Raw genomic sequence first — 21978 nt, forward strand, 5'->3', positions numbered from 1 at the left:
ATTATTTCCCGAAAAAAAGAAAATTCGTTTTTTTTAAATTAATTATTTAAAATTTAATTTTTTATCAAAATATTGAAAGAGTTAAAACTGATTTTTTCCCCAAATTTTGTGAGGCGAATTCTTTCGATTTGTTAGTTTTAAATTTCTATTTTTTTTTACTTTGATAAAGAAAACTCTAATTGCTAAAAAAAATTGTATTTATTATATATAAACCTATGTCGCATTTTTTTAACAGCTTTACAATAAGTGCAATTTTCAAAAAAACACAATTTCACCCCAAATTCGTGCACAGTTCGTGTCATTTTCTCACTAAAAAAAAAAAATCATTTTGTCTACGAAAATTCGATAAATTACAATTTTTTTTTACATTGAAAAATACGCCATATAGCGTTATTTGATTAAACTCGTTAAATATTTTACACTTTTATTCATTTTTAGTTTCTATAATTTAATGAAATTATATCATGAAAATTATAATTTAAAAAAAAATTATAAATTTGCTTAATAAAACGGTGTGTATTTACAATTGATTATTTTTGAGAACTATTAAAATTGGAATTGAATTAATAAATTTCTAAACAAACTGATGTTTATTAATAACTAAATTGAAATGAAAATATTCACTACAAATTCCATTAGAATTTATATTTGTGAAATTTGTAACACCGAATTTCTCCTTCTTTTATTTAGACGAATTTTTCGAAAATTTTTTCATGAATTTCTCACTATATGGAACTTGTTTTGTTTAAAAACAAATTTTAATTAAATTGAATTTTTTTTTAATTGAATTAATAATAGTTTTTTAAAATTTCTTGATTGAATTTAAATAAAAATTCAGTGCAGCACGAAAAAAATTTCGTGTGAAAAATTGAAGTAATTAGAAATTCAATTGAATAAGAATTCAATGTAATATGAAAATGTTTTAATAAAAATTTACCAAAAAAAAAATCAGGACTAATGGATTTTGCAAAGAATATTCAGTCCTTAAATAATGTATAAATTTTTCCAAAAATAAATAGCAACAGGAATCACAGTATATTTTTTCGTAGGTAAAAAAGATGAATTATTTACCGAAAATAGGTGATAGAAAGTTAATAATTAAAACCAATTAACGTGCAAAATAACTAATTTGTATCTATTCAAAGTGTGATTTTTTTCAATGTATTTTTTAACTACATTTTGTCTATTCAAAGAATAGACACATCACAAATTTTTACTCTTAATTTACATATTTTTAATCAATAATTGAAGCATTAATAGTTTAAAATTTGGGCAAATTGAATTTTGGATAAATTGAAATTGAAATCAATCAAAATTATTTTTATAGAATTATTATTTTTTTATAAAACAGATAAAAATCTAATTTTGTATCCTCTGAATTAATACCTTTGGAAGGTTAAAAAAAATGTTCGGAAACTAAAAAATTATTTTTCAATATTCCTTTGCTTAAATCAATGTTTTTTAAAACTGTAAATTCAATTACTTTTGAAATATTACATCTGCAAATTTAATCTAATCATGAAAGAGGTGTAAAAAATTATCAAAATAGGTGAAATAGATGGCAAAAATTTCAATAGGTGAAAAAAGATGAATAGGTGATAATCTGTGATTCCCGATAGTTGCTAATTTGAAGTTTCTATTTGTTCAATATACTGAAAAATCATTTGAGAATGGTTGATGAAATTTAAAAAAAATCTAGGATCCAGGGAAAATCATCTAGACTAGGTTGCTACATTATTTTTTTAAAAAAAATCTATAATGTATAATCCCGTAAACTTTAATATTATTCAAGAATTTATTTAGTAAAATATCTTTTATTTTTGAAGAAAATAATTTTTTTTTAGCATAATTGTGAGTAAATCCAATGGATCAATAACCAATAATAATTTTAATAAAATTATTATAAAAATTATCAAGTTAAAATAAATTAATTTAATATATTTATAGATTAATAAATCCTGACGAGAAAAGCAGTACCGGTTTCGAAACTTTACTGTTTTTTGATATATCTTTCCTATCCTAAAAATTGACAAAATTTTTATAGAAATAATTTATTATTGTTATTATTTTAAAAAGAAACCTATTAAAATTTCAAATTATTTTATTTTATTTTCTTCATAAAATAAAAGATATTTGTGGCGAATTATTATCCAATAAAAATCATTAATTAGAATTTTCATTTTAAAATATTTTATTAGAAATAATTACTTTTTAGACGAATTTTCAATTTTCTAATTAAAATTTGACAGATTTTCTTTTTATTCGAATTTTTATTTAACAAAATTTTCAGCTATCGAATTTTTGTTTGGCAAAATTTTTATTTTACAGTCATTTTCTTCACATGACTTTTTATTTCAAAGAATGTTAATTTAACAGAATTCTCATTCAATTGAATTTTATATGATTCGAATTTTTCAATGACAGAAAATCCAATTCACCAAATTTTAATTTGTCCAAAATTACAAATGGCCTAAATAGTTGTTGATTGTTGTTTCGAACATTTATAATTACAGACAAAAGAAAATTTGTCGTGTTAAAAATTCGGTGAATTAGAATTTCTGTCATTTAAAAATTCAAATTACATAAAATTCGATTGAATGAGAATTCTGTTAAATTAAAATTACCGTAAATAAAAAGTCATCTATATTAAATGACTGTAAAATAAAAATTTTGTAAACACACTAATTTAAAAGTATTCAATTGATACCAAAAATATCTAATTAATATAAAAACTTGTATTAGTTTGATATTTTTAAATTAGTGTGAAACAAAAATTCGGTAGCAAAAAATTTTCTTATGTAAGAATTTGTATAGAAAGAAATTCTGTCAAATGTTAATTAGAAAAATGAAAATTCGTCAAAAAAAAAATTATTTCTAATAAAAAATGAAAATTTTAATTAATGATTTTTATGGAAAATTCATTAATTTTACTAAATAAATTCTTGAATAATATTCAAAGTTACGGAATTGTAGTTTCTTTAAAAAATAATGAAGCAACCTTATCTAGATGATTTTCGCTGGATCCTAGTTTTTTTTCCAATTCCATCAACCACCCTCAGATGATTATCATTCGATTCACCCTATTGCACTTCTCAAGAATCGATTTAAAAAAAAAAAAACACTGCTTTTTTTATCTGTAAAACTGTTGTTGATGTTGAGTCCATTGTGGTTGTGATGGTTGTTGTGGCGGTGGTCCATATTGTGATGGATCTTGAATATAACCAGTTGGACTTGGTCTTATCGATGTTGCCGTTGGCGGTGCATATTGTTGTTGTGTCGATTGAACATATGGACCAGGGGGATGTTGTGGCTGTGAATAATATTGTTGTGTCTGTGATACTGGCGGTGGTACACTATAATTTGCATAATTCACTTGAGCAGGCGGTGGCGGCGGTGGTGGATTATAATAATGATGCGTTTGTTGAGCATGTAACTCATGGGTATTTACAGTTGTATCCTGAATTGGAACGGTTATTAAATTAGTTCTCATTGGAGGATTATTCGGCGGTGGTGCTGTATTTTGTGTATAATTTTGCATTGACATCATTGATTGTGTTCGATGTTGTCGATGTTCCACCGATTGTTGATTCACTAATGAATTTACACGTGGATCATTGCCCATTATTGGTTGCACCATGTGTGATGATTTCATGCGATTATTTTGTTGCAATGTCACTGGCGAGACTTTTGATAATTGAGATTCCATTTCGGATTTTGAATGCGCATATTGTGATTGATCGACCTGCATACCTTGAACTGGTTGAAGTGGTGCTGATATATGACGATGATTTATGTGAGCCTGGGGAAAAATTTTTTAATTAGTTTATTTTTTTTTTTTGATTTATTTTTTTAAATAAATCAAAAATTTATTGAAAATAAAAAAAATTTCAAAAGCAATTACTTGTAAATCCCTTTGACTTAAATACGTTCGTCTGCAACCTGCGTTTCCATATCGAGTACCTCCGTGTGTACACATAAAAACTGTTCCAAGTCCAGTTTGTTCAACCCTTGAAACTTTCTCTAAACATCGAGGACAGACTTTGTCCTCTCTTTTAGCGCAGGATAAACAAAAAACATGTTTGCATGGAATCTGAAACAGTATTTTCATTAATATTCTAATTAACTTTTGATAATAATTATCTAGTAAAATTATAATTATTAAATAAAAATAGACATTGATATTTGTAAAGTTCTTAATGAAATTTGTCTAATTTTAGAAAAACGAGAAAATAAAGAAAGAAAGAAAATTCTATTCTATTCTATAATTATTAAAATAAAAAAATAATTTAGTAAATTACGAAATATACGCACCATTCGTCCATAGATAAGAATTGGTTTTAAACATTTGTCACAACAATGAATCATTGGATTGAGAACTTTTTCACCAATTAAATTAACACGATGATCCCAACGTAAACGAAGCATTGGTTCTGGAGGTCCTCGATTAATTGTTGTGAATGTTGGTGCCTCCAATTGTGAAATATCAGCTTCCAAATCAAATTGTTGCTCCGAAATTGGTTGATGAATTTGAGAGTCATGTATGAGTTGTTGTGGAGGTTGTTGTTGTTGTTGTTGTTGTAGGGGTTGTTGCTGCTTGATTTGCGGCTGCTGCGGTTTCTGTTGTTCTTGTTCAGGTTCATTTGTCTCCATTGGAGTTTCCTCTTGAGTTTGTATAATATCTTCCTCATCACTTTCAATTATCTTTTAAACGTTTTAAACGATTTTAAAATTTATTTCCCATACAATATTTTATATAATTTTAATAAAAGTTATAAATTATAATTAATTTTATTAACTTTTTTACTAAATTTTATTAATTTAATTAATTAAACTAGTACAAACATAATAAAGAGAATAAAAATAGAAATACCTTCACCGCTTTTTTTGATCGTCCTCTGGCTCGCCCGCGAGCTCTTCCTCGGGCTCTACCTCTAGTTCTACCCCTCATTCTTTTACTTCCAATTTCATCCATTATTGAAAAAGAAACAATTTACCAACAACGAAAAATTTATTATTTTTCAAGTAAATCAAAACCTAAATATGTACACATTAACTTTTATAGGTTAGGATTATTGAACTCGGCATCATTCCTATTTAGTTATTTATATATATACAAAAAAAAACTCTAGCACGAATTATAATAATAAATCGTTTATTTAAATCAATGCTACTCTGAATTATCGAGTTACATTTGATAAAAAATTTGATAAATAGATTAAAAACACCAAATGACACAAATGTTGTTTGATTGCGTTCTCACACATTCAAACATTACGGCACTTCTTCTATATATGTGTATGTGTATAATATTTTAAAAAATAATTATTTCAAAAAAATCGTATATTAAAATTTTTTAAATTATTTTTATTGTATAATATTAAATATTTTTCCTAACATTTTATTTATAAAAAATAATTTATTTCTCATTACTAAAATTATGTATATTTTGATATATAGAAAACAATTTCAAAATTAATAAATAATATTTACAGTTATTAGAAAATTTTATTTTTACTATATAATTGTTGTAATTTGTTTTTTAATTTGTTTAATTTGTTTGTTCTTATTTACTTTTTTGAATTTTCCGCCAAATACTATAGTTACGAAATTAGTGAAAGATGGCGCTCCAATTACCGGAAGTTCTACGGGGTTTACAAAACTATTAAAACGGAAATAAGAAAGTTGGCAAAACAAGAAAACGGCAGCCATTACACGACACGCTGGTGAAAACGTAAGCGTCATTCGTTCATCGGGCAAATATAAATCCAGTATTTTCATCCAATTTCAATATTTACATTTGTGGACGACGTATTCATTGAGGGCACAACTTTTTCATATTGTAAGTTTGACTGAGTTGAATAAAAAGTACGGAATTCTTTAATAGATCAATCCAAGCCATTTTTTTGTATTCTCTCTCACTCACAAAAAAAAGTAATGATTTTTTAGCATCATACCTAAATTTACATGAAAACATGATAGTGTTCGCGTTATGAAAAAAAAAATCGTTAGCTCGCGATAATTTTTCGTTCGTGAGGTGTTTTTTTTTGTTGTTTTGAAAACAAAAAGGTGCTTTTTTTTGGAGTTCAATAAAAGGAGGTCAAAAATAAGTCGATAGTGGTCGGAGTCCTTGACGTGTGTTGCGTCGAATTGGAATTTACTACATTACAATTATTTGTCAATCGTACTCTTTGGGATTTGATTCATTAAACGCGAATTTGGTAATTATATGATAAAACAGGATTTTTAATTAATCTCAAAAATTTCCTCTCTAAATAAAATTTATATATTAGTAAATACTTTAATTATTGACTATAAATATTTTTTTAATGTAAGAAATCATAAAAATGTTTTGTTACTTTACTTTCTATAACGGAAAACAACTTTTAGAGTTTTCTAGGTTAGCGCATTTTAATTTGTTTTTAAAGATGTTTTTGAGAAATAACATTTGTCACAATAAAAAAACATTTTTTTTTCAAAATATATAAAATATGTAACCTAAAAAAAAATAAGCACAAATTTTATTTGTTTTCACATTAAACATGAAAATTTCCCTAAAAATATTATAAATAATCATTAATTATGAAACCTTAATATTTTATTGGAATAAATAAATATTTTACGGTTGTTTAACTTAATCAACAATTAAATGAATTATAATTTCTTCGAATAATAAAAAATTTTTATATTTATATCCTTTAATATTTGATTAAATCACAAGTCCTGTTGAATGCAGTTAAATTTTAATATTTGAAAATACATAATTTTTAATAAGAATTAAAAATTTAAATCCCTATTATCTACCTGAACCTGAATTCCATTTAAAAAAAAAGGATGCCAAGGGCTCAAGATCTATCTCCTATATCATCTTCGTGGATGTGGACTGGATTTTTTGGGGAAAAATTCCTTTTTGCTCTTTTATACACAAGTTTATAAATTTCAATTATATTTTCTCTAATCGAAATATGGTTTGTAAGGAATCTTTTTATTGAAAGAACTTGTTTTTCAGTCAACAAAAAAATTTCTCTTAGGTTGACTGAACTGAATTATGAAGTTACACAATATTTTGAATTTGTTTCAAGCAGTTCTGCGAGTTTTTTTTTTTTTTTTAATATTTAAACCAGTTTCTTCAGTAATAGCGAGATTTTTTTCGGATCTTCACAATTTTCTTATCGCGGTTTACATTTTTGACTCCGGATCAGTTGTGGTAAGTATCACCTGTAGGAGACCAGAAAAAAAATTGTTCCAAAAAAGAGACATCGGATTCTAAAATAACGAATTTTTAACAAACTTTTGGGAATTTAAGAATCTTTTTATTTTTTAAATTTAATTCCATTTAAATTAAATTTAAAAAATAATTTTACTCATTGAAAAATGCACTAAAGATGTAAAAAAAATAATTTTTAGTCTATAAAACAAATTATTTTAATACATTTTAGTGTAATCTTTTTTTTTTAAATATCAAAACTTTTTTTTACGTTTTATTTTATTTTATTGTATTTGGTAATGGAGTCGAAACTATTGTCGTCGAAACATTACATACAGTTGTGAAATTTCAGCTTTAATTGGATTATAAGAAGTGTGTAAAAAATCGATAATCCAATTTGAATCACAGTTTATTATTAATAATTAATAATTATTACAAATTAACAGTAAACAAAAATTTAATTTTCTATTTAATATAGAAATTGTTTTGAAAATATTCAGTTTACGAATACTATTTCATACTTTTTTTTTAATAATTAAAATGGGATTTAAAAAAAATAATTTACTGGAGTTCTAATTATTGAGAAACAAGAAAAAAATTCTTTTCGTCTCTTTAAATAGAATACTAGTGTATTTAAGTCCTATTAATTTAAATTTTGATATTTAAATTGAAATGAATTAAAATAAATAAATTTAAATAAATATTTTAATATTTATTAATTATATATTATTTAATAATTGTCATTTACTATTAAGATTCGTTTGTAAATTTAAAACTGTTTTTGAGATTTACGAACTTTAAAAATTATTAAAATTAAAAATTTTTTGAATCGGAGATTCTATTTTAGAAAAAGTGAAAAGAAATTAACTATTTTTATAGAATTAATATTAATGGATTTTTTTTTTAAATTAAATTAATAAAACATTCTATTTTATGGAATTCAGGAATATCAAGTAGAATTAAATTAATCTCTGCATTCTTTAAAACAAAACTTGATTGTTGTCAGGACATCATAAGCAACCCAAAAAAATATAAACCCGACATAAAAAATAAAAATGCATTTTGAACGATTTTTTTCTAAATTAAAAAAATACTTTATTAAAATGTTTTTTTTTTTTTTAATGATTAAAAATTTCTTGCAAGTGTGATACGAAATTCCATTTTTAGGAGCTCTGGAAAACTTCGGAAAATGATATTTTTTCAAGCATATCATTTTTTGCACAAATAAATAATTTACTGCGAGAAAAAAAAAACGATTTATATTTTTGCACTGATTTAATTTTCGAATTGAAAGTAAAATATAAATTTCAAATTAAGGGCCGTTTGATTTAGAAAATTAACAAAGAAAACACTTCAAAAAAAAAGAAAAGAATAAATTTATAATAAAAAAAAAAAGTATTGGGCGTAAAATTTTACCTGATGTAAATTTTTTTATTAAAAGTTAAATAAATTTTCTATTTGATTTATTAAAATTAAATTTAAAATTTACTTTCTTTATTAAAATTTTTAAGTTTCATTTCTTTTTTTCTTACTAACAGTGTATATTTAAAAGTGCTAGAACATCTAAAATTTGAATTTCGCTTCTGTATTATTATTATTTTTACTTGCTTAAAAAAAAAAGAAATTCGAAGGGGATTTTGTTTTTGAGGTACAGCATGGCAAAAATGATATGTGTTACAGGACCTTAAGCGATGATTGTTGGTGCGTATTAAAGAGAAAATGAGCAATGCGCCGTCCATGATGAAGTTTCTAACAATGATGCAGTGAATGTAACTGCGCTTTTATTCTGCTTCTTCATTTTCTTGATTCCTCACTTCACTGAATGGACTATTTGCTGTTTGCTGGGTCGTCTTTATTCTCGTCGACTTACTTAGATTTCATCATCGTCATCATCATTGAAACCAATTTTAGCCGAGTGAACTCTAATTGAAGAAAGAAGAAATTTTTCTGTGAAGGTAATGCTCCAATAGTAACGTAATAAGATTTTAGTTGTTAATTTTTCTATTTTTTTTTTTTTTTTTTGGCGAAACAAAGAGAGTTGTGATTTTTCTGTTGGGGTCAATTTTTAATGTACTTTTTTTTTCTTTTCTTTTTTTTCGACCCTTCTGCGTGAAAAAAAAAAAATTATCGACTCTAAAATGAATTCTTACATAAGAATCATTAATTAAGTTTTTTAGGTAGAAAAAAGAAATATATATTTGGTAAGTAGTTCTTGAATCTTCTGAGAGTTAATTGTTCAAGAACGATAATTTTTTGAATCAATAAAGATTTCCTTTTTATGGTTTATATATTAATGTTATTTAATTTTTCGATCTTAGAATTTATCTTTAAAGGTTTCGTAGATAATATTTTTTTACTTCGATTTTATTCAAGAATTCTTCGATTACAAACAAAACAAAAAAAAAAAAAAGAATGGTGATAAAAACGATTTATTTGGAGATATCCTGATTGTCGAGATCTTCAGTTGTCAACAAGAAAAAAAAAACTTTCGGAGAATGGACGCGAGTTTTATTTTTTTTTAGAGAAAAAAAACATCGTTTTTTCTGCAAACAACTGTAGGTAATTGTTTTCGTTTTAAGATTACAAATCGTATCTTGGGCCAAAAAAAAGATTACAATTTACGGAAAAATAATTGTAAAAAATATTGAAAGAATTGAGGGAAAAATTTTAAGTTTTTTTTTTAATAATCCTAAAAAGTTTAGGAATCATCTATCTCAAGATACGATTTATTACCGAAATCCCTATCAGTTTAATCTTCATTATCACATTTCTTTTAGAATTTTTCTAGATTATTACAATTTAGATGAAATTGCTAAGAAATGTTTCTTCCTTTTTTTTTAAAGAATCTTTTTGAAAAATAAATCTGCATTAATTAAAATATAACACTTTTAAACGGATTATTAATAATAATTTTTTTTCGTTAACATAAATGAAAAACGAGAATTTTTTAGTTGATACATTTTGAAATAATTTTTTAAAAATCATTTAATGAAATTAGAAAAATATAAAAATTATGGAAAAAATATAATTTTTTTTCCTTACAATTACAATCCTATTTTTTATTTTGCGAAAAATAATGTTGATGCCTTGTATTTAGTAATCGAATTTTTTATAACTATACTTCCGGTTTAATAATTTAGACTATGCAAAAAAAAAAGCAAAATGAAAGAAATTGTTTGTTATTGCATAAATTATACTTTAGATTAAATAATTTTAATTATAAATTGAATCATAAAAGCACAACAATAATGATTCAATTTTTGGAAAGAATTTTTTTTTTTTTTAAATGAGGAAAATTAGCGTCCAGCTGCTGTATGTGATCTGCAAGTTGTTGATAAAAAAATTCACCAGAAAACGTCACACAATCGGGAATGTATCGGGAATAACATGAACTTCATTACTTCAATAAGAACTTCATCAGTTCCATGGCTGTTTCTCTCAAAGTCGAAAGCATTTTCCAGAAGGATGGCAATATTTTTTTTTTTTGCAGCTTTTCATATTTGTCGATTTTTTTGTAAATTTTAAATAAGTTGCTTCGTTATTCCATATTTTATTTGTTTTGTTTTGAAAATTGAATCATTTCTCTCGAGAAAAAAAGTTAGTTTTTTTTTTGATAATTTCTCTCTCTCTCTCTCTCTCTCTCTCTCTCTCTCTCTCTCTCTCTTTGCCTTCAGATGAATTTGTCGCACAATATTGTCGGTAATTTTATTCGTTCTTCGACTTGGATTCATTGGCATAAATTCTCTCTCTTCCTCTCGAATTATTAAAATTGATTTACAAAAATTGGAAAAATATAATTAAAATATATTTCCAGATTGAAATGAATTAGGAACGAGGTTGAATAATTATTTTGTTTTGTAATTTTAATTATTTGGTAATTATTTTTAAAAATTAGTTACAAATATTGCTAGCTGAATATTTTAGTCAACGAGTTTTATACCATAATTTTTTTTTTTTAGAAAATACAATCAGAGAATTGAAACAAATTAATAATTATTATAATCTGGTTATTAAAAAAAAAAATTTTTTGAATAGCAAATTTAATTTGCAATTAAATAATTAAAGAAAAATGGAAAATCACAAAAATATGTAAATTTTGTTTCTTTTGAGAAATTTCGGTGTAATTTTATTTAATTAATTCTTAATTGAATTATTAGTATCACATTCGGTTGCGAATTTTTCAATTATCCCACACTTGAAATCGAAATGTTTATAACAATATTATGAGGATTTTTTTTAAATTGCATATAATTTCTATATATGATACAGAAGAATAAATTGAACAATCAACGAATTAAAAAGTATTAACGCATAATAGTGTGAGCATAAAATTGATATAAATGATCAGACCTTGGCACACTTGGTAAATTCAACTTTTATTGCAAAAAAAATAATTCAAGTCTATTGCATTTATCATAAAGTTCATTTTGGATTTTTTAATTTTGAATAAAATGAATAAATTTACAAAAAAAAAACTAACCACTTTTTAAAAAATTTTAATTTAATTTTTTATTTCAATCAAAATGAATTTATTGATATTTAAAATTATCGTGGAAAAATGGAAAAAAAGGATAATTATGGTATTAGAGTTTTTATATAATATGGTAATTAAATAAACGGATTAAATAATAAGAAGGACTTAATAATTAAATCAGTCATTTTTAATGTCCTAAATCACTTGAGGATATAACTCCAATTATTAATATTTATTTATTATTTTTATTATTATTTATTTCATTAGTTTTGACTATTTATTTTGTTGTATTTTTGTGTTTATTTATTTATTTTACAGGCCTCGGATTACACGACTTTTTCGACTTTTACCGACTTTTTTCGACTTATTTTAATAAAATGCGACTTTTTCGACTTTTTTACAAAATTTTAAAACAAAATACGTTTTTTTTAGGATACAATGCAATTCTTCTTTATTTCAATTATTTAACAAATTTTTAACTAAAATTCTTCACTAAATTAATTATTTTTAATAATTTTAATGAAATTCTTCACAAATTCAATTATATTTAACTATTTTTGAATTAAAATTTTTATGAAATTTAATAATTGTTTATAATTTTAAAAAAATTAGCAAATAAAATAACAAAAAATGTTTAATTCAAAATCACTTGAAATTAAATTATTTGCAAAAATTTTAATTATTTTTAATAATTTTTTATAATATTCTTCGAAAATTCAATTATCTGAAAGCATTTTGCAATGAAAAAAATTTGAAAGTTCAATTGTTGTGTGTAATTTCTAATAAATTCTTCAGTTATTTTCAAAAATTTCAATAGAAATTCAATTATTTTCAAAATTTTAAATTTTAAATCAACTAAAATTCAATTATTTTCCAACGTTTCAATTCAAAATCAATTAAAATTTAATTATTTTCCAATATTTCGATTGAAATTACATTATTTTCAAAATTTTCAATTAAAATCAACTAAAATTCATTTACTTTCAAAAATTTCAATTCAAAATCAACTAAAATTCAATTATTTTCCAAAATTTCAATTCAAAATCAATTGAAATTTAATTATTTTCAAAAATTTCAATTTAAAAGCTTCTAAAATTTAATTATTTCTAAAAATTTCCATCTAAAATTTTTTGAAATTTAATAATTTCAATTATAACTCTCGTGAAATCAAATTATTTTTAATGATTTTTGTAATATTCTTCGAAAATTCAACTATCTGAAACCATTTTTCACTTAAAAAGTTTTCAAATTATTGTATTTTTGTCTGCAATTTCTAATAAATTTTTTAGTAACAGAAATCATGAATCTATAAAATTATTTGATAAATTATTTTTAGTTTTGTAAAATTTAATTATTGTCTGAAAATTAACCAAATCTTTTGAAATTCAATCATTTCTAAAAATTTCAACTTTAATTCTTCCAAAATTATTATTATTTAAAAAAAATTTTTTTAATAAAAAATCTGTAAAACTTGATTAAGTTTTTGCCTGAAATTATTTTGATCATAAAAACTAAAAAACTATGACAAAATTTGTAATTCGAATAAATTGCTAAAATCAGACTTCAAGAAATTATAAAAATGTTACTTCAAGAATTTTTTTTGGAAATTTGTTCTACTTAAATAAAATTTTGAAAATTTGTCTTACAATTAGTTCAATTGTGAAATATTGGAAATAAATTTTCTTAATAATATTTTTATAGAATTATTCTCATTACAGAATTAATAAAATGAATTTAATTAACATTAGTTATTTAAAGTAAAATATTCATTAACCAATTCAATTTTATTAAAATAAAAAAAATCGACTTTTTCGACTTTTTTTTTGGAATATAAATCGACTAAAACGACTTTTTTTGTGCCTTAAAGTCGATCCGAAGCCTGTATTTATTTTATTTTTTAAATATTTTTTGACTATTTTAATTTCATTATATTTTTGACTATTTTAATTATTATTTTGTTATATTTTTTTTGTTAGCATTTAGGTAGTATTTATTTATTTTTTTATTGTACAATTTTCACAAGTTTTTTGGACAATATTTTTATTCCACTATTAAGTTTTATTTTATTATAAATCTAAATTTTAATAATTTATTAATTATTTTTTTTGTATTTTTGAGATAATTTATTATTTTGTTATATTTTTATAGTAGTAGGTATTTATTTATTCATTGTACATTTTTTTACAAGTTTTTTTTAACAATATTTTTGGTCCATAAAGTTTTATTTTATTATAAATCTAAATTTATTTAATTTATAAATTTTAAACTTTTTTTAATTAACAAAAATGTCCCCGAAATTCTAATTACTTAAATGAGCGAATATTTTTAAATTCAAATTTTAATGTCGTTGAAGTTCTGAACGTTCAAATACAACGAAATAATTATTTTTGTCTTTAAATTTTTTTAAAATGTACTACGGAAATGAAAAATAAAAAAGTACATTAATTTAAAAAAAATTTTAATTTATGTCTGAATATAGAAAGCAATATTTTTTATAATAAAATTTGAAGTTAAAAATGTATTAAATAAATTTTCCGTTCATTTGAACGATCAGAATTTTAGGCAAATAAATTTTATTCTAAAAAATACTTCTTTACTTATATAAAAAAAAGTACTTAATTGTTTATAAATTACTCTTTATTTTCAACTATATAATAGAGATTCGGAGAAAAAAAATTTTCAGTTCATATGAACCTGGAAAATCTATTAAAATTAAATTTTTATATAATTTTAGTTTTTTTATTTTAATTCAATGAGTTAGATTTAATTTTTTTAGAAATTGATTATTAGTTAAATTTTATATATCGTATTTACTTTTCTACAATTTTAATGCATTGAATTCTATATATATGTTTTTTTTAAAAATAATTTCGAAGTTTTTGGTATCTAACAACTTTCGAAAAAAAAATTCTATAAACAATTTAAATGTACTTTATATGTTTGAGATTTTCAAATCGCAGATAAATACACATTTAGTTGAATATTCTTAAGAATTATGTTCCCAATTCAATAATTTTCAAATATAAAAGTAAAACCCATGTCGATAAATTATTTATATAAAAACAAAAATTCTCTATTCCCTTGATATTCACTTCAACGAAGCGTTGGTTCTATTAAAACAAATCTTATTATTTATTAAAATTATATATCTTAATTATAATAATAATAATAATAATAAATTTATTTATTTTTTAATTAATTTATAATAAATTAATTTTTTAATTAATGTATAATAAATTTTTTTTAATATATAATATATAATAAATTAATTTATTATTAAATTATAATTAAAATTTATAATTTGATTATTTAATTATTTTTTAAAAATTAATCTTCAAAAGAGTCCAACAGAAATAATTCAACTTTTGTTTCCAAAAGTATGAGATGTTATCATGGTCGTAATTTTGTGTCCGTCTCTTAAATTCCAGATAATTCAATTAACACAAAAAAAAAAAAATAAACAAAATGAGTGTCATAATAAGACTACAAAATTTGGCGTGGTCCGCGAATGCCCTGGACATCCGTCAATTTTTCCACGGACTCAGCATACCTGAAGGTGGTGTACACATCGTTGGTGGTGAACTTGGAGATGCTTTCATAGCATTTAGGTGAGATATTTATTCCTCGTGTGAATTCATAAAAAAAAAAATTATTCTTATTCTACAAAATGCAACGTTGAATCAATTTTTCTTCTTTTCTTAAATTTAAAATGTCTAATAGAAAATATTTTTAAATTACTTGATATTTATTTGAATTATATTAAACTTTGTTAAATTGTTCATTTTTTAAAAATATAAAAACTTTTGAAGATCTAATTTTTGGGAATTTTCTCCCTTAATACAGTACCGATGAAGATGCGCGTCAAGCAATGTTGAAGGACGGTGGTAAAATAAAAGAAATGAAGATAAAACTACTATTGAGTTCACGTACCGAAATGCAAAAGGTGATTGAAGAGGCGCGACAACAGAGTCTATCGTTGCAAACATTTATGCAAGCGGCACCAGTTCCAGTTGTTCCAACACAATCAGTTCCAACAAAACAAACATCGCCAAATGACAATCGAAAGGAAAAAGAACATGAAAATGAAACCACATCATCGTCATCAACGACATTAAATAAAGATCGTAAGGAAAGAAATCGTTCACGTTCACGTGATCATTCACGATCAAGAGAAAGAGATCGCGGCGGTGGTCGTAACAATGATAGAAGCGATCGTCGTGATCGTGATCGTGATCGCGATAGAGGACGCGATCGTGGTGGTCGACGATGGGAAAGAAGTAGATCACGTGATCGTGATCGCGATCGTCGTGATAGACGTCGTCGTCGTGATCGTTCCAAATCACGTGATCGTACACGTTCAAAAGATCGTGATATAAAACGAAGAAGCGATGGACGTAAAGATATAAATGACGATGAGAATACAAATGATATTGTTTGCGTTGGTCAATTTGCAAAAGAAAAATCAAATGTAAATAAAAAATCAACATTACCTGAAAATGGAGTCTGGGAAGTACCGCCACGTACACAGCAAATTGGTGTAATAGCACCAAATATTCTTGGCGCTGGTATTGCCGCTCTACCATCACAAGACGATCGTCCATCACCATTTGGAAATCAAGTTCTTAATCAACAATTCTCACTCAATGGATTAAATGGCGTTGGTAGTCTCATGTCGGCGCGTTTACCAAATTTAGGCATTAATCAATTGTCAAGTTTGGGTAATAATTCATTAACTGGAAATGGAAATTCTCTTGGTTCATTAAATCGTTCATCACGCGAACCATGGGCCGATAATACAAGAATGGATTCAATTCGTTTTCCCAATCGTTCAGGATTATTTGGTTCCGATAATTTATTCAATAATTCCAATTTTCGTTCCACTAATAGACCGACAAATTCATTTATGAATAAAGTTCAAGAATTAGATAGTCGACGAAATCCCCATGCTTTTCAAGCGTCTATTTTTAAAAATACTTTCGATAAATCCAATGATCGACAATTAAATCGTAATTCAAATTCACGTTTTGGACAAAATGATAATTCATCATCGACAACTGACAGTGGAAATTGTGTCGAAGTAAGAAATATGCCATTGAGTGCAACTTACAGTGATGTACGTCATGGTTTTTCGGGTCTTTTTATCAGAAAAGATGGACTCAAATTAATTAATGATAATCATGGTAATCGTGTTGGTATTGCTTATATTAAATTTGTCAAACAAGAAGCAAAAGAGCAGGCTCTTAAATCACCGAAATATGTACGTGGTTCTGAGGTGGAAGTATTACATCTTGAAGAATCGATATTTGATAAGACATTGGATTCATATCCATCGTGTGATAGAGATAATAGATCTGATTTTTCATCATCTGCTGACAATGATTTTACATCGTTGAAAGAGGGAAAAAATTCATCGTCATCATCATCGGGAAATGATGAGAATAGCGGTGAAACGGATAATACAAAATTAGTGGATAATGTGGCAAAATCGTCATATATTGTTTTAACTGAATTGCCATCCTATGCCAAAGAAATGGATATTGCAAATCTTTTTCAAGATATTAAAATAAATGATGTTTTTATTAAAACAATGGAGAATTCAGGAAGTACAAAATATTTGGGTTATTTGCATTTTGATAAAATTGAAGATGCAGAAGCGGCACTTAGTAAGACATTGAAAATTGGACCAAAGCAAATTACAGCTTCGTCAATATCGGAAACTCTATTTGAAAGTGAAAAACGAGAATACGAAGAGGAAAATGGAATACCATCGGAATCTGATTGTATTATTATGCGAGGATTGCCTTATCAATCCAATGATCGTGATATTTTGGATTTTTTCTCCGATATTGGAATTGTACCACACAGGTGAGAATTTCTTCTTTTGAAGAGTTAATTTTTCTTTTTTTTTTTTTAAAAAAAAGGTAATTTAATTTATACTTTCCAGTGATCACAGTTGATTATTATCTACTCACAGGGACCGAAGTCGGATTTTCTAAAAAAAAAAATCGATTTTGTAGTCGCAAAAAGAAAATATAATTATAATTAATTCGTTATAATTAACAAGCATAGTACAAATATAATTTTTTTACATTATAATAAAAAAGTTTTTGTTCTCAAAAGTGAAAATTGCAAATTTTTAATATTCGATTATTATTAGGAAATATTTAATTATTTTATTTATTATTTGGAGATAATTTCATTTCAATTATATTATTGATTAATTATTTAATTGAAGAATGAATGAAGATATTTTCAATAATTTGATTTAATATTTAAATATAATTTCAATCAGTTTATTGAAAAATTCAAGATAATTTCAATTATTTTATTACAAAGATTTGAAATATAAATTCAATTCTGCTTTTTTATTCTTAAATACTCAAAAAATAAATAGGGTTTTGTTCTTGAAAAATTAAAATCACAAATTATTTATATAATAAAATTGAGAATTTAGTTTTGAATATTTTTTGAATAGGTTTTGAAAATTTAATTTCAATTTTGACTTATTTTTGTAATTTAATATTTAAAGATAGTTTCATTATTATTTTATTCAATATTTCAAAATAATTTCAATAATTTTGTTGATTGTGTGAAAATAATTAAAATTATTTTATGCATGATTAAATTTAAAGATAATTTCAATTATAAACATAAATTTTAATTATTCGATTAAGTAAGTGGAGGTATTTTTAATTATTTGATTTAATATTTAAATATAATTTCAATTTTAATAATTTTATTGAAAAATTGAATATAATTTCAATTCTGTTTATTATTCAATAATTTTATCAATTTTTTGGTGATATTCAATAATTTTATTGATTATTTGAAGTTATTCAATTATTTTAAATTGTTTATTTGAAGATATATTCAATTATTATTTTGATCAATTAGAGATAGTCAATTGTTTTATTTAATAATTGTAGATATTTTGAATTGATTAAATATTTGAAGACAATTTCAGTTTTTTGATTGAATAAATGAAAATGTTTTTAATTATTTTATTATGAAAATTCAAGATAATTTTAATTATTTAGTTCACGATAAAATTTTAAGATAACTTCAATTATTTTATTAATTAATAATTAAAGATAATTTTAACAATTTGATTCAGTATTTTAAGATATTTTTAATTATTAAAATTTGTCATTTAGATATAATTTCAATTATTTTCTTTATTATTTTTAAAAATATTCAATTATTTGACAGAATAAGTGAATAAAATTTCAATTATTTGATAAAAAATTTAAAGATAAATTTATTTATTTAAATAATTTTTTATTTTATTCATTATTTGAAGATAATTTCAATTAATTAATAGAATAATTGAATAAAATTTTAATTGCGTTATTGAAGATATTTTTAAATTATTTGATTTAAAATTTGAAGATAATTTACCTATTTAATAAAATATTTAAGAGATTTTCAATTATTATTTAGTTCAGGATCAAATTTGAATATAATCTCAATTATTTTATTAAATAATAATTGAAGACAGTTTAAACAATTTTATTCAGTATTTTAAAAAAAATTCAATTATTTAAATTTGTCATTTAGAGATAATTTCAATTATTTAATTAAATAATTAAATAAAAATTATATATTTTTAAAAGTGATTAATTTGATAGTTTATTTTCAAATTATTCTTTTCAAACAAAAATTAATGATTTTAAACCTTAAGAATTATTGTAATTGAAAGAAAAATTTCAAATTTGATTCAAAAAATTATAATTATAAATAATTTTTTTTACAAATAAATTTATAATAAATTATAAATTGACCTTTTAAGATAATTTTAATTATTTTATTATTTCAATTATTTGACGATAATTTCAAAAGAATCTCCTTTTTTTTATTGAGTAATTGAAGATAATTTTAAATATTTGATTTCAGTGTTTATAGATAATTTAAATTAATTAATAATGAATAATTGAAAAAAGTTTCGATTTTTTCATAAGGAATTAATTTAAAAATTTATTTTCTTGTGTGAGATTTTTACAAAAAATAAAATTTACGAATTCAAATCTTGAGAATTATTCTAATACAAAAATTCTTCTGAATATTTGTCTCAACAATATTTTCATTAATTCTTCATAGAAATCTTTGTAATATTTAAAATAGAAAATTCTTGTTATTCTATCTTCAAAATTTTTTTTTTAATTCTGAATTAATTTCCATAAATAAAATAAGAATTTCTATTTACTTATTTATATTTATTTTTATTTTTATATTAATAAAATTTATTAAATATAATTTTTTTTTAAACAATGTGATCACTGTAAAAACAAATAATATTAAAAATAAATAAAAGATAAAAATAAATTTTTCCCTTTTCAGGATACACATGATGTTAAATCAATCGGGAAAACCAGCTGGCGAATGTTTTTGTGAATTTGACTCGTCAGATGAGGCAATGCGTGCAATTGGTAAAAATGGTTTACCATTGGGTAAAAATGTTCCCACAATAATGTTGGTACCACGAACAAAAATGTTGGAAACTTTAGGCCTAGGTGACAGTCAATCGGCACAAATACCAATGCCACATCATTATCAAATGCAACAGCATCATCATCACAATCATCATCATCATCCAATGCACGATATGAGGCCACGTTTTCCTGGACCAATGCATTATCCACGTTTTGGTTTTGGTCCAAGGGGACCACCACCTGGAATGATGGGTATACCAAGACATTTGATGCCACCTCGACATCCTGGACAAATGGATCATGTTGATCATGTATTTGGTAAGCCTGGTTGTGTTATTTCACTTGAAAATGTTCCATTTAAAGCGAGTATCGATGAGATTATTGAATTTTTTTGCGATTTTGAAATTAAACGCGAACAAATTATTCGTCGTTATAATGAACAGGGAATGCCAACGGGCGATGCGCGTATTTGTTTTCAATCACCAATTGAAGCGCAACGCGCATTAAGAGAATTAAAATTAAGTAAAATGCGCGATCGTACGATATATATGAAAATTGCATGAGAAAATCTCTCGGTGGAAGAAAATGATGATAATGATAATAATGATAAGATTCTTCCACAGGTGAAAGATAAATAATGCGGGCATAATAAGAAAAAAGACTTTGAATTTATTTCTTCTTCATTGTATCAGTGTAAACGAAAGAATGGACCTTGATTTATTTTATTTTTTTCGAACAAATTGTTCGACTATTATTGTGAGAACAAAAACAAAAATTCTTTTAGAATTTTAAGAGGAAAATTTTTTTTTGTCGGTTGTACTAAATGACTTATTTAATTTTCTATTTAAAAAGTTGTATATAAATAATTAAGTCTAACTGCAATCGTAAGGGAAAAAAAAAATTCTATTAATTTCTAAAAATCGTTGGTTTTTGAATTATAAAATTAAATTTACTTTCAAAGGTAATTATACGATGTAATATTGTATTCTTAAAGTCAAACTTCCAACGATAGTGTAAATATTTAACGAATGTGTGATATATTTTTTTTTCTTCTTCTTTTAATCCACATTTTTGATGTTGCTTTAAATAGTTATGCACAAGTTTAGTTCGTTTTATTATTTTTTTTTTCACTTAGTATTGGTTTAATTTTTGTTTAATTTTATTTAAATATTGAAGCATTTATTTAAAACAATTTAAAAATTAAAATGAAGGCACATCGAATAAAGTGGATTGTGAAAAAGAGAATGAAAAATAAAAAAAAAAAGAAAGGATTGAGAAAAAAAGAAATGAATGCTTGAAGATTGAGTGCAGTGAATATATTTTAGAATTATTATTGTACAAATTATAAGCGATTATTGTCACGAAAAAACAAATAAACACTCGAATTTATATGAAAAAAAAAATATAGAATCATTTCATTTCATATCTTACAAAAAATAGTTTGTCAACTTTTTTCCTTTCTGATCGGAGCTACAATATTTCTTTTAAAATATCAATAAATTTGTATTTAAAAACTAAAAAATCGAATTCTTTCTTTTTTTTAAAGATCTTGATTTTTAAAGTTAATTTCTAATTTTCGCGAAGTAAAATATAATTTTTTTTTAAAATGATGTATCAATTATAATTTTTTGCTTGCTCCAGTTGGGGTTTAGCGACTAAATTCTGAATTTAATATTGACTCATGGGTTATTTCTGGTGGACTTAAAATATACAAACATGTATAAACGTCCATCAAATCTTTTGTAGAGCATGTAAATATCAATTTAATCCCTAGAAGTAAAGGATTTATTATTCTGAGAAATGGTTATGAATTTTTTGTTACATTTCTATTCACTGCAAAAAAAAAAAAAAAAATAATATGTATTTTTAAT

General features: G+C 23.4%; 2 protein-coding genes across 2 annotated transcripts; one reads left to right on the forward strand and one right to left on the reverse strand.

Annotated features, from left to right (window-relative positions):
* Nucleotides 1-179: 179 nt before the first annotated feature.
* Nucleotides 180-5283, reverse strand: LOC127288553 (E3 ubiquitin-protein ligase Hakai). The gene is made up of 4 exons (XM_051316068.1): nucleotides 4871-5283; nucleotides 4312-4701; nucleotides 3902-4090; nucleotides 180-3799 (listed from the first exon to the last, which is right to left on the reverse strand). Exons 1-4 carry the CDS (start codon nucleotides 4970-4972, stop codon nucleotides 3131-3133), a joined length of 1350 nt encoding a protein of 449 aa, XP_051172025.1. The 5' UTR covers nucleotides 4973-5283; the 3' UTR covers nucleotides 180-3130.
* Nucleotides 5284-5670: 387 nt separating this feature from the next.
* Nucleotides 5671-21398, forward strand: LOC127288502 (uncharacterized). The gene is made up of 5 exons (XM_051315984.1): nucleotides 5671-5839; nucleotides 8885-9159; nucleotides 15107-15286; nucleotides 15522-17543; nucleotides 20016-21398. Exons 3-5 carry the CDS (start codon nucleotides 15144-15146, stop codon nucleotides 20668-20670), a joined length of 2820 nt encoding a protein of 939 aa, XP_051171941.1. The 5' UTR covers nucleotides 5671-5839; nucleotides 8885-9159; nucleotides 15107-15143; the 3' UTR covers nucleotides 20671-21398.
* The last annotated feature ends 580 nt before the right edge of the window (nucleotides 21399-21978 follow it).

This window comes from Leptopilina boulardi, unplaced genomic scaffold (genome assembly GCF_019393585.1).
Source record: "Leptopilina boulardi isolate dan_hultmark-lab unplaced genomic scaffold, ZJU_Lbou_2.1 LbouV2_392, whole genome shotgun sequence".
NCBI lineage: Eukaryota > Metazoa > Arthropoda > Insecta > Hymenoptera > Figitidae > Leptopilina > Leptopilina boulardi.

What these genes read in the sequence shown, in the direction of transcription:
- LOC127288553 (XM_051316068.1), bottom strand. Translation starts at nt 4,972, where the DNA reads ATGGATGAAATTGGAAGTAAAAGAATGAGGGGTAGAACTAGAGGTAGA. An exon ending in TTCTTATCTATGGACGAATG is followed by an intron (nt 4,091 to 4,311) that starts GTGCGTATATTT and finishes ATACTGTTTCAG; the next exon opens with ATTCCATGCAAACATGTTTT. An exon ending in TAAGTCAAAGGGATTTACAA is followed by an intron (nt 3,800 to 3,901) that starts GTAATTGCTTTT and finishes ATTTTTCCCCAG; the next exon opens with GCTCACATAAATCATCGTCA.
- LOC127288502 (XM_051315984.1), top strand. Translation starts at nt 15,144, where the DNA reads ATGAGTGTCATAATAAGACTACAAAATTTGGCGTGGTCCGCGAATGCC. An exon ending in GATGCTTTCATAGCATTTAG is followed by an intron (nt 15,287 to 15,521) that starts GTGAGATATTTA and finishes CCCTTAATACAG; the next exon opens with TACCGATGAAGATGCGCGTC. An exon ending in ATTGGAATTGTACCACACAG is followed by an intron (nt 17,544 to 20,015) that starts GTGAGAATTTCT and finishes TTCCCTTTTCAG; the next exon opens with GATACACATGATGTTAAATC.